The following is a 12,588-nucleotide window of genomic DNA, read 5'->3' as shown; positions in this document are numbered from 1 at the left end:
GCACAATGACCACCTTTGTTTTTCGACTCTCAACGGCCACGGAATAATAAATACATACACACTGAATTACACGTATACCCATATCCTGGAAGCTGAGTGAGGCGAGCTTCAAGGCGTTCGTCGAGTCTCGTACGCGTGTTGTATGGAGTTCATACATACTTAGTATACCTCACAATGCATCGATGATACCTCCGCCTACTTTAGCGATGACCTAACCAACTGCAGACGGCGAAGAGCCGAAGATACAATCATAAGGAGTAGCGTTCTTCTCTGTTTCGGAAGAAACGGAAGAAACGCTTGGGGGGGGGGGGGGGGGGGGGGGCAAAATAGTATCATTTTTCTGTCTTATTTTTATTCTCTTTGACTATTTACATTTTATATTGTCCATTGAGAATGCAGGTGTGATATTGTTGAGTTTAGTTCGTCATTGAAATGAAACGATCGTTGATATCGCCCTGGTGAAAATTAATTCTATCCCAACGATAGAATTATCTTAGAGAAATTATGATAAGATACAGAGTTTTTCCGTCAAGAATTGTTAAGTAATTTTCTTTAGAAAAATTTTAGGTGTCTTGTGAAGAGTTTTTATTGGAAACAAAATAGCAAGTTTTACTTTGAGTAACAATTTTTCGTTGATAATTGTAGGAAATTTTTTTTTTTTTTTTTAAATTCTTTAAAAATTGGTAGAAAATCTTAAAAATGATTTTCACCAGACTGCGATTGATCCCAAAGTTTAAATTACCAGTAAAAACGACGCTAGACATCGTGGTTTTACAAGTCAGCGCACAGATGGCGGGGCGTGGGCCGTTATCGGCGTGTCCCGACCCAGCCTAACCACCGACGAGAGTGACTCGGACGGTAAATACGTGAAGAAAAAATTAGATACATAGCAAAGAACCGCAAGTGGCGCCTGAGTCAGGTAAACTCTCTTTCTCTCTTTCTCTCTCTCTCTCTCTCTCTTTCTCTCGGCAGCGGCAGCGGCAGTACTAGAGGGGGGAAAATTAGCTTCGAAAGAGACGCGGTCGGTGCTGCAGTAGTGACGCGCGGTCTTTCAGCACCAGGACACGCGTGTGCAGTCTCAGGACTTCAGGATCCTCTGCCAAGTAACAAGTGGTGGTGGTGGTGCCGGCGCTCAGCGCTTCGACGAGACATCGATTCCGGATAAACTGAATTACCGTTGTAAGTGCGAGTATAATACGTAATTCACGAAACTAACGCATTCGCTTGTCCGTTCCTCGATATTGATCAATGACAGCGTGATCGCAGATTCGGCCATTTAATTCGTTTGCCGGACACGCGGACAATACAGGAAGACTATGAAGAGGGGGGCGGGGGGGGGCTCTCCCTCCCTCTCCCTCGTTTATTTCTCTTTCTTCGAGTGCTGGGGATCCCTTCACTGCTGTGGTGTCTGCCACCCAGTTCTCGCTCGCTGCTCACCGTCGATCCTTTCCCACGGTATATATCCTCGGGTATAATCGCGTAGAAGGTAAACCGAACGGGGACGGCAGCCGCTCGAGTACGGTATATCTTATACACATACACACTTACGCCGCGGCGAATCGTGTTCACTTTTTACTCCCTGGACTATACCTGACATCGCGTTAGTTCGTTGCGTCGTCAATTAAAAAATCGCATCGTCAGCTGCTGCTGTTTACGCATTTCGCGATTTTGGATCCGTCGGACTACTCGAGGTGCTCTTTTTCAATATTACTACGCGATTACGCGGCACGGTTTCAGAGTGTGAAATAAGTTTTTTGTTTTTTGTTTTTTTTTGTTTATTTTTCTCTACACACCGATCTACGCTCTCGTTTTTTAGCCGATAATTTACACGTGAGTATATTCATGTAGTACGGTTATTATACTTAACGTATTGCTGAAATAGGCATAATGAATAATGTAACAGTATATGCTTGTCTTGAAATACCGACCGTAGATCATCGGTGATCGTAACACGCGGGAATTTTTACTATCGTTTAAATAATAATACACGTGTAAGTGTGTTACGCGTCTTGACCACCGTTAACTTAACTCCCTTATCTCAACGGCGGTCTCTTACCTAACCTAATTCAAACTGACGTAACCTAACCTAACCGAATCCGATGCAGATTGTAAATCCGTGCACTTCGTTCGGAGCGAGTATGACTAATTGTAATGAATTGTAACGCAAATTCGACGCGAAGGCGTTACGGTCAAATTTGGAGCGTGTTTTTTCCCTCCGAACAATCAGTCAGTCAGTCAGTCAGTCAGTCAGTCAGTCACTCGCTACGTAACCGCAATACGCGTAACGTGTCTACTGACGTAGAAAAAGCGATTCTTATAAGGAAGTCAGTGCGGTTTTTCCACTCAGTCAGACGAATTTGCACCAACTGGATTGTGTTCAGTTGGCTCGATTGCTGTCTATCCTGATCTCGAGATATATGAAAATATTTTTCGCGGAGATTGCAGGTAGTCTGTGACTCATTTCTTATCTACAGTTTGGAATTGCACTGTATAGGATTCGTTCGTAAAGAAACTCGAGGCTCGAACAAACTGTAACGCCTAAAGAAAAGAGAAAAGCATGTTTTACCTAGAGCTACAGTTTGATCTTTCGAAAGTTGTTATACCTAATTACGGGACTTCGTTTCTTGGCTTGATTTAATCTTTTGAGTATTGTGGTAAGTGTTCTTACCACCTATTTTATATCCCATTTTCTTTTACGTTTAACGAACTTTTTTTTACATATTTTCTTGCGGTTTTTTGCTTGTTCTGATAGTATACTGACAGGTGTATAATACTCGGGAGTAATTGTTGCGATATAATGTTAATTGTTATCGTTGGAAACAAATTGATTGACAAAGATCGTGGAAATTTAAGGAATAATTCATTACCGAGATAGTTAACCATCCACACTTATATACATGTTTTACATAAATTACAAGTTTTTGGGATCCCTGTTTAAGAATCTGAAATTTGATTTAAAAAATTCAAGATGCCGGATCCTATATAGTCCGACGAAAATTTCAAATTCCATTGAATTCGGAGAAAAAACTCTGTTCCGGGGTTTTAAGGGTCGTTGATAACGAATCTGGAATCAGGTTTCAAAAATTCAGTACCGAAAATCCCTGCATAGAGTTTTTTGCACATATTCGATGAAATTTGGAACTTTCGTCCGCCATATTGAATCCACGATCTTGAATTTTCGAAATTTGATTTCGGATTCGTAATCAGCGAGCCATCCAAAAACCATCGAATATTATCATGTTATAAAAGTAGATTCAGTACAACCACGTGTGACTCAAACAGTTAATTTTATTTTATAATTTCACATATTTCCTCCTAGGAGAGACGTTGTTTCAATCCCAATTCCTCTTCTTCTTCTCACCGATAGATTCACCGAATTCATCAAAACCTAGAGAGTTTCAAGTCCGCACCGCGTCCACGATGAAATACCGTCGTTAACACAAGGTCGTGTATCGGCACAAGAGCTAAATCGAAAGTGAAAATGCATAAATAAAATAAACCCGCGTTACTTATTTCGCTGTCGAAAAACTCTGCCCGTTATTCACGCCTGCCTATAGCTACTGCGTAAAAACGGAGGCGCATACGTATGTATATCGGTATGGGTGTAGGTCTTGTACCGTTCTCGGGGATCAGGTTTTCAAAGTCTCGTAACTCTATACAGACGAGACGAGACGGACGGATGGACGAACGAACGAACGAACGAACGAAGACCACGAAGAAGCCGAGGTAGGGGCCTGTGAACCGGCTACGTGCTCCGCCCCGCGTGGTTCAACGGCTATTGTCCCGCCGCCTGTTCCTTCACGGTTTTTCCATTGTCCGATGACCCCCGACTGCTGCCCCGCCGAAGAGAAATAAAGAAGGAAACAAACCCTGACGTATAATCGAAGCGCCTCGCGTGCTGTCACCGTGAAAAAGTTGACCTGCGAATATACACGGAGAAGCTTCCTCTCGGTAGTCAAAATACCCTGGGAACCGAGACCTACCGTTTGGTTTTTCCCGTCGGGTCGGGTCCCGTCGGACGAACCGAACCTTCGAATTGCGTGACCTGCGGCTTCGCCGCCTCGAAATTGAGTTCTGGGAATCAGGGGGGGAGGAGGAGGACAACGGTTTGTGTTATATACCCACACGAGTGCACATAATGAGACGCCGATACGCGGCCCTTCGCCCATGCTATGCACGCCGCTTGTTTTCCCTCTCCATTGGAACAACGATCTTTATCGTGAAACATGATTTTTGCCTACCCTGCAGTACTGCGAATTATTGTTTTAGGGGGGGGGGGGGGGGGGGGGGCGGACATAAATCCCGTTGTAAGCTCGTGAAACAGCTTCGAGGCTGTAATGATGGCTACCGAAACGAGCCGAGTTTGAATTTTTTTACTTCAGTTTATAAACCAAGGAGCAGATTTGAAATTATAGTTTTTCGATACCACTATTTTGTTTTCCTAATCGTTTGCGGGAGGGGGGTCGTTGTTGGTCTAAATCAAGAATTTCTATAACCAAATTCTGCGGTAGCTTCGGCCGTCATCTTAAATTGAAACGAAAAATTCCTATTACCAAAATTGTAGAAAATTAAATTTCCTATGAGTTTAGATTTGACCAGTTCTTAAGTTGGATGTTGAAAATGCAGATGGCAGTAATTTGACGAAACTAATTTTCCCATAAATTCAATATCGTAGGTGAAACTACTGCTGAATATCGTAAAAATTGTGGATTTAGACTACCAATGAGGGTATAAATGCGGCCGGTAATGGTCACTTCTATAATAGCAGGATGTGCACCTGTCGCAACGTTACGTCGGTGAACCGGCTTTGAGGCACTCGAGCCATTACGGGCGCTCAGTTTCCGGTGGATATTGACTTGCGTATATATATATAAGGTATAACACCGAGCCGACAGTTTCTATCGCGAAAGAGACTCTTTTCTATTTATTTTTTCCTACTTTTCTTTCTCGCGGTCGTATACGCAGTGTAAACGGCAGCGTTCTTCAGCAGCTATCTCTGCAAATATTATAGCCGCCGCGTACCTACTTGAAAAGAGATATTGCGTGCTTTAATATACGTATATATATATATGTACACGGATAATACGGCAAACTTTTACAACCGGGCGTGTATTTATCTATGCACGCCTATATTATTATAACTAACTAAACTTATCACGCGCGGTGAGATTTCTAACTCAAGTGTTATACCTATTGCCTTTTCTCCATTTTATGTATCCACGCGAGAATAAGAAAGGGGAATGAAAAAATCCTCACCTGCACGAGAAAGACCTACTTATAATATATTTAATGAGCGATGATTTTTGACCACGCGTTTCCCGTGCACAATTCACAACGTAGATTGTGTTTCTCGTATAAGTATACATACCAGTAATAATGAACACAAAATACGGTTTATTTTTCTTTTCACCTCGGTCCAGATCACGGGTCTATAATTTTGTTCGATTCCGTAACCGTCTGTGAAACTTTTCGCGCTGCATCGTACGAATTAATAGACGATGGAAATATCATGATTTGCTTCTTGGAAGCAAAATTGCAAAATTTATTCACGATATACATATATAATAAAAGTACAGCTGGCGTTCAGATATATCGGTGTGCAAATCTATCACATCTATACAGGTTTCCGCGTCGTATATTTACAGGTGGAGACCTCTCTCACGACTAACGGCACTCAATTAATACCGTTTAACCTATAGACTGATTGTACATATATTTTTTTTTTCTCTCTGTTTTCGTTTTTTCATTTCTTTCGTACAACGAACAATAATTTAAATTCTCCCTTCATTCAGCTGCATGCGCCTGCAGCGATTATAAGAAGAGAATTTTCGACGATGCTGAGTGAGATGGAAGGACTTCGAAAAACATTCGAAAACTTCGTTTTTATCTCGCTTGCTTATTGCCTGTACGTGTAATATACATATATAAGAATACAAATGCAATTCGTCTCACGAGATGTGTTTTCTTTTTCAGATAAGATAACGCATCGGTGTAATATAATAATCGTTCCCTGCAATCGGTGGTCCAGACAGCCGCGACAACGACAGGTTCGGGGATTCCCTGCAGCCCACAATAAAGAAACCCGAGAGATAAACGAAGCCAACGATGGGCGAACGCCGGGGCACCAAAGCCCTCGAATTATGGTGCCGGCGTATAACCGAAGGCTATCCTGGTGTCAACGTGCAAAACATGACGACCTCGTGGCGCGACGGACTCGCCTTCTGCGCCATGATTCACCACTTTCGACCCGATCTTGTGTGAGTCCAACCAACCGAAACCTGAAGCCGGCTCGCAGCACGTGTCAGGCGAACGGATATCGCAAAACTTATATTATATAATAAAACGAGACGAGAAGGAACGAGAAGATGAATTTTCAAAACGTATCAACGCTTTGCTGCAGCATAATATACCGCATTCGGGACTAATAGACCTTAAGGTCGCGTAGTACTCCTACCATTACCGACCGAGCAATCTCACCCCTTCTTTTCTTCCTGTATTAAATATATAAACAAACGAACGGCAAGAGGGTTAAAAAAACGACGGTGCATCGCTCTTTTGTAACGGAATTCAGGAAAGTTATTAATATACAAAGAAAAAGGGCGAGTTTGCACTTTTATCCTGAAAACTGTTAAAAAAAAGATCGGTAAAAGTAGGAGTACTACATGACCTTAAAAGAGGCCTTCGATAGCGCGACCTTTCGCCTTCCTCTCTCTCACTCTCTCACTCTCAGTGGAGGCGGGGGAGGCGGACGTCGAGCTGTGTGTGCAACTATTGCGAAATTCTTCGTTGTTACAACGGCAGCGTGCACTCGCGGAAGATAAACTCATGCGATAAGCGTAATCCGAAGGGAAAAATGTTCGATCGCGAGAGGATCCGCGTTTCGTTTCACCGTAGCAGCTGTGCACGTTCCACGAGTCGATCCGATTCTTACACGCTTTTATGTTGTAGAAGCGCAGCACCAGCGCGACCGGGTCTAATTGACCGACGGAGTGCGACGCGCCGATCGCGGACTCTCGTTATATCCACTGGCTATTTGAACACACAAACACACACACACACACACACACATATTCTTCATCGCTTGATTCACAAATCCGCATTTTCATTTTTACTCTTTGTTATGCGCTGTGCTGCGCAGTGGCTTGTAAATAATCGGGACGCGCGTGCCGTTTCACGATTTCAGACTTGAAGTGTGATTCGATGATACCGATCAACCGGGAAATTCATTCGATTCTCGCCTTTCTCATTTTCTTTTTCTTTTAAACTTATTCCTTTTAACTCATTCTTTTTATCATTTTGTTTAGTTTCACGATCTGTTTGCTCGGTTTTTATCGATAATATGTATATAGTCGTGTTTTATCGCGTCGTCGTTGATCGAAAAGTGGGTCAACTTTTCACCTCTTGTATAGTATGTGGATTAAAAACCGCCGTCAGCTACACGCCTTGTGAACAGGAGACCCACCTCGGGGCCGTTCATTAATTACGTAAGGTTTTCGGGGGCGCAGTGAGGAGGGAACTCGCGAATTGGGTCGTTCACGGTGTTTTTCTTCCTCTTTCTTTTCTCCCGTATACAAATATGCATATACGGTATTGTACAATAAAATGCTTACAGTGCGTGAAAAAATTCTTTTCTTTTCTTTTCTTTTCTTTTCTTTCCAACTCCAGGGAGAGAGACAAAAATGAGAAGCACGAAACGAAGCCTTACGTCGTGTATATGTTCGTAAGAAAAGGGGATGTGAAAATCTTGTTTGGCCTCGCACTGCATCGCGAAGGGATCTCATAGGGGAGAAAAGGGAATGGAAAATTAAAACAGAATCTCATTATATCTTATAATATATAAACGTCGCATAATAGTAGGTCTTACGTTTACATTATTATATTATATTATATTGTATTATTATACACGCTATGCGAAAACAATTACGCGTCGTGCATTGCATTGTTGAAAGAAACGGGAACAAAGGGCTCTGAACAACCTCTGCACGATTATATTTCCAACTTTCTCTGTTTAAGAAATTCTCTCGTATCATTTTTTCGCTCTTCATTCCATACAATGTTTACTTTTAAAGGCGGAAATATTATACGCGAACGGTTAATTAATTTCAACTTTCTTTGTGTCATTCTTGCGTGCAAGTAAAGTAAGTTTACAATATATAGCTCCAACGCCTCTCGCAGATGCATATAAGAAACAAACAAATTTTTGGAGGATATAATATTTTGGAAATCTTTAAGTAAGTCTTTTATTAAGATTTAGATTTCCTTATAATTTTCGGTTCTGCCTTTTCTTTTCTCGCGCTGATAATTGAAACTGATACTTCAATAGCATAAATTGATATCGCATTGCGTCGTTAATGGGAGTAAAAAAATCGACTATCCTTTGTCATTCTTAAATAATCTCTTCCCAAATTTTTACCAAAGCGAAAAATTCCGTATAAATTTATTTTCAATAATTTATACAACATGTAACTAATCCATCTCTCTCATCTCTCGATTCCCGATTTATTTGCAGTTCAGTGTTTCGACGGGGTGTGGCTGCCTCCTCCTCGTCTGCCATAGGTGCTAGGTGACTCTGGCTCTGAGTCATCGGTCGATCCCCGCCACCGTCGTCGTTGTCGTTGTCGTTGTTGTATTGTGCCTCGTTGGATCGGACGGTCGGTTGGTCGGTTTGTCGGTCGATTACGAAGCAGAAGAGCCGGTTATAATACCGTGTCGTCCGGTCCGCGATTGCCGCCGCCTACCGCGATCCGTATAACGTATTCTCTTTTTACGCATACATCATGCACGTGTAACGGTCTCCCCTGTCTAGCAAGTTGGAAACGAAAAAAAAAAAAAATATAGTTATAATCATAATAATGATAATTTACAAAACAACAGAAATAAAGAAACTGGAAACTAGATTGGCGACAAAAATTTGGACGATAAATACATGTATACAACATGGGTACATGTAATGTAGACGCACGTGCGTCTACATTATACGTATACCTATATAATAACATAGTATAGATATATGCATATATCAAACGGAGAGAATAAAAGAGCATTTTTAATGAAAACTGATAGAAAAAAAAGGGATAAACAGATTTTGTTTGTTTATTTTTGGTTAAATATACTTCGTAGAATGCAGATTTTACTATAGAAACAATGAAAAGTACTATGTGCAGAGTAAAATCTGATGAGGATGAAGTTGGTAACGTTACTGTAACGAAATTCATCGTGCATTTAGGAAAAATCGTTACTTTGCATGGAAAATGAAGAAAACTTTATAATAATCTGTTCTCGATCACCGTGCATGTACCTATATTGTTATTATCTTTGAACTATTGCGAAAAGTGTTTACATATTATTATTATTATTATTGTCATTATCATTATTATTGTATACGTACGTATAGGTATGCCATACGGATAATTGATTTCACCTTCGTATTTATATACCTTGTGTATTTTCAGGGATTTCAACTCGTTGAACAAAGATGATGTCTACGGTAACAACGAGCTCGCGTTCAGGACGGCTGAACAGCATCTCGGGATACCCGCCCTCCTCGACGCCGAGGATATGGCCTCTTGCGCCGTCCCTGATCGTCTCTCGATTCTCACCTACCTCTCCCAGTTTTATCAAACCTTTGGAGGTGAGTCGAAGTGATACGATAATTATCACGCTGCCATGAGCGCGATCCGTATATCGATTTATCTCCACGCAAAGATCGATGCATCGATTCCAGGAGATATATTCTGAGAATAAGCTTAAACAGCGTGGCGATGGACCAGGAATAGTCAGGGAATTATGTTTGTTTTATAAATCGTATTCAGACTTTAGCTATACTTCAGAAATTCAGTTAAGCTAAATTTTGGAAATTGTGTTCTTTCAATTTTTAATTAATTGTATTAAACGAAGCAATACTGTGTGTTTTTTAGATCCAAATTCATGTATTCAAGGTTCACAACTTCTTGAGATTTAGTCATAAGTTTTGTGGGAAGAAGTCAAGGGATTTTAAACGAAGAAAATTATCGTCAACATGTTGAAGGAATTATACGGATGCATGGAAACGTTTCAGATGATTGACCGTGCAGTTTGATTAACGTTGAAAACGTATCTCGTCAATGTTACTTTTTCTTTTTCTTCGCCTCTCCCTTCCGGGAGTCGGAGAAGTAAACAAAAATAATAACTAACGTTTTAGATAATCAGCCTCTCGCATGCGAACCAACACTGACAAGCCAATCCTTATGTGTGTATAGTTTGAAGTCGGCACCTAGATGGAGAATTGCGAGAGGAGTTTTAGCTTTATGGCCAAGCCGTTGCTACTGCTAAATAGGCCACAGCTTACGTCGTGTCTCCGTGCGCCATGTGCGTGTGCATAATTGTGCATGTATGCCTCTGCAGATGTTTGATGGCCGTATAGCAATGTCCTTTTGCTGCTGCTGCTGCTGCAGGCTATCTCCTTGGCTTTCTCTTATCGACGCATTTATGTAATAATTATTGTACTCTATTGCGCGCGCTAAATCTTCTCTGCAAAATACTCTTCTACGCAGATTCTCATGTATGAATACTTCTATGTATAATTTACATACATATGTATGTATTCGTAGATATGTGTTTTGTAGGAATGTAGGTACAATATAATAAGGTATGTAACAGAAGGTCGCATCGAACAGCACAGCTGCAGCATAAGAACAACGCGATTGCTGCACATCCCATTAATTATGCACGTGTGCAAATATCTCACTCAAGTGATTGCAGTATGAATTATTGCAGAAGATGCTGATCGTGTGGGAAATTTTTTCTCTTCTTCCCACGTTTTACTCGCTGTATTGATATTATTTTTATTTTATTTTATTTTTTTTTTTGCCTCTTCTTGTTATTACGAATATTACTTTTTTCTATTTTTCATTGTCGATTTTTTTTTTTTTTTTTGATTTTTTTGATTTTTGCTTTTTATTATATATTATTATCAAATTTTAATTGAGACAAATGTTAACAAATCAGATTTTGCTCAACTAAAATTTGATTGTAATAACGAAACCTTTTAGTTTGCTATATCCAAGTATACGTTTGTTGACAGTAAATAAAATCTTTTTTTAATGTCTTATCTCATAAATGGCTAGCTTAAAATCAATCGGAAATATGAGAAATGCGCACTGATTATATAAAGTTTTATATGGCAATTGAAGTGATTTTTTTCATACTCATTTTATCAGTTATTACTACTCCAAGTGTCTGATAGAGTAAATTCTTCAACCGCATGTTTAGACGAGATACTGCTGCATTAGATTTCTCTTCTCTCTTTTCAATATACATGTACATTGTACGTATACGAAAAGAAATAAGTGGAAAGCCTGTTGTATAATCCATTAAATCTCTCGAGGCCTGTTTATGTATTATTTATGTTCAGTAATTATTTTACCGAATGTTTGCAACAACAACCCGTAGGGAAAAAGATCTGGAGTTTCTCACATGACTTGAATCGAGTCGAGTTGAATTATGTGCGTTGGGTATAGATTAGAAAAAGAAAACAAATTGTTTGCGTAACGCTATAGTGCGAGCGATAGAGCTGGTGACCGACCGACGGAAACTTGCTTGTATGTTGTAATAATGATTATAATATACGATATTATCGTAACAACAAGGCGATCGAATAATGAGAGTATTTTTAATTAAGCAATTATTATACTGCCTTCTTTCCTTTTTTTCCTTCTTTAAAAACAATAATTAAACTGTTAACGTTTCAGGATTATCTCCGAGTCGTTCGGCGCTTAAAAGAACCAGCAAGGAAGAACCCGACGCGAGGCTTGCGTCTGTTTCCGGTAGCCCCCAACCCAAGGTAAGTTTTATTACCTGCGAATACTTTATGATTTGCAATATCTTAACTATATAAAAAAAAGTAACCCTCGATCATTCCTATTTACAATAACGCTGCAACAAATTAACTCTTTCTCTCTCTCTCTCTCTCTCTCTCTCTCTCTCTCTCTCTCTCTCTCTCTCGATTAATCGCCTGAAACGAACCGTTTTTATATTATTCTTTGAGCGAGATTGAGAACTTCCGGTGGCAATGCTGTAGACACTAAAATATTCATATTGTATCAAGTAATTGTTGTTGTTGTTATTATTATTTAGATTTTTTTTCTTTTTGTCAAAAACTTTCGAGCCTCGATTCATTATTCTCTGATAATAATAATAATAATAATAATATCACGCGATGTGTGCAGGACGGATCTCGGAAGAAGATATATAACTTATGCTTGGGTACCCATTTAACAGTGCGAAGGTCTTTATGTAACCATCTTCACATGTTATTCATATATCTCACGTCGTTATCACATAATGTTTAAAGTTCGTATTACTTGCCGCAGAGATATTCTGGATCTTCTGATCATAGTAATCACACGATTCTGATACTATTTCTACGAAAATAAACATTTTACTTTTTCTTCTTCTCACCGCATTCAGTTTTCACACGCTTCGTTAATCGTCGTTGTGTTTTTCTTTTTTTTTTTTTTTTTTTTTTTCTTTTTCTCATATAAACGTGACGTTTTATTTACAACGTGTAAAAGCTTAGATTATAATGAGATCGAGTGTGTTAACGATTTT

At 39.9% G+C, this 12,588-nt stretch overlaps 1 protein-coding gene across 2 annotated transcripts in view; it reads left to right on the top strand.

The window, feature by feature from the left end:
* The first annotated feature begins 1,038 nt into the window (after window positions 1-1,038).
* LOC124408036 (MICAL-like protein 1) overlaps window positions 1,039-12,588 on the top strand; it is a 19,491-nt gene continuing 7,941 nt past the window's right edge. The window contains exons 1-4 of one of the 2 annotated variants that reach the window (XM_046884692.1): window positions 1,039-1,179; window positions 5,974-6,257; window positions 9,453-9,631; window positions 11,730-11,821. In XM_046884692.1, coding sequence (XP_046740648.1) covers window positions 6,106-6,257; window positions 9,453-9,631; window positions 11,730-11,821 — 423 coding nt within the window. In that variant the 5' untranslated portion in view covers window positions 1,039-1,179; window positions 5,974-6,105. Of the gene's footprint in view, window positions 1,180-5,973; window positions 6,258-9,452; window positions 9,632-11,729; window positions 11,822-12,588 lie in introns of those variants that run through there. The other variant, XM_046884693.1, reaches the window with a different exon arrangement.

Source organism: Diprion similis, chromosome 7, assembly GCF_021155765.1.
Source record: "Diprion similis isolate iyDipSimi1 chromosome 7, iyDipSimi1.1, whole genome shotgun sequence".
In the NCBI taxonomy this organism is placed as follows: Eukaryota; Metazoa; Arthropoda; class Insecta; order Hymenoptera; family Diprionidae; genus Diprion; species Diprion similis.
The sequence above is the reverse complement of the archived record's forward strand: the minus strand, read 5'-3'. Positions and strand labels throughout refer to the sequence as shown.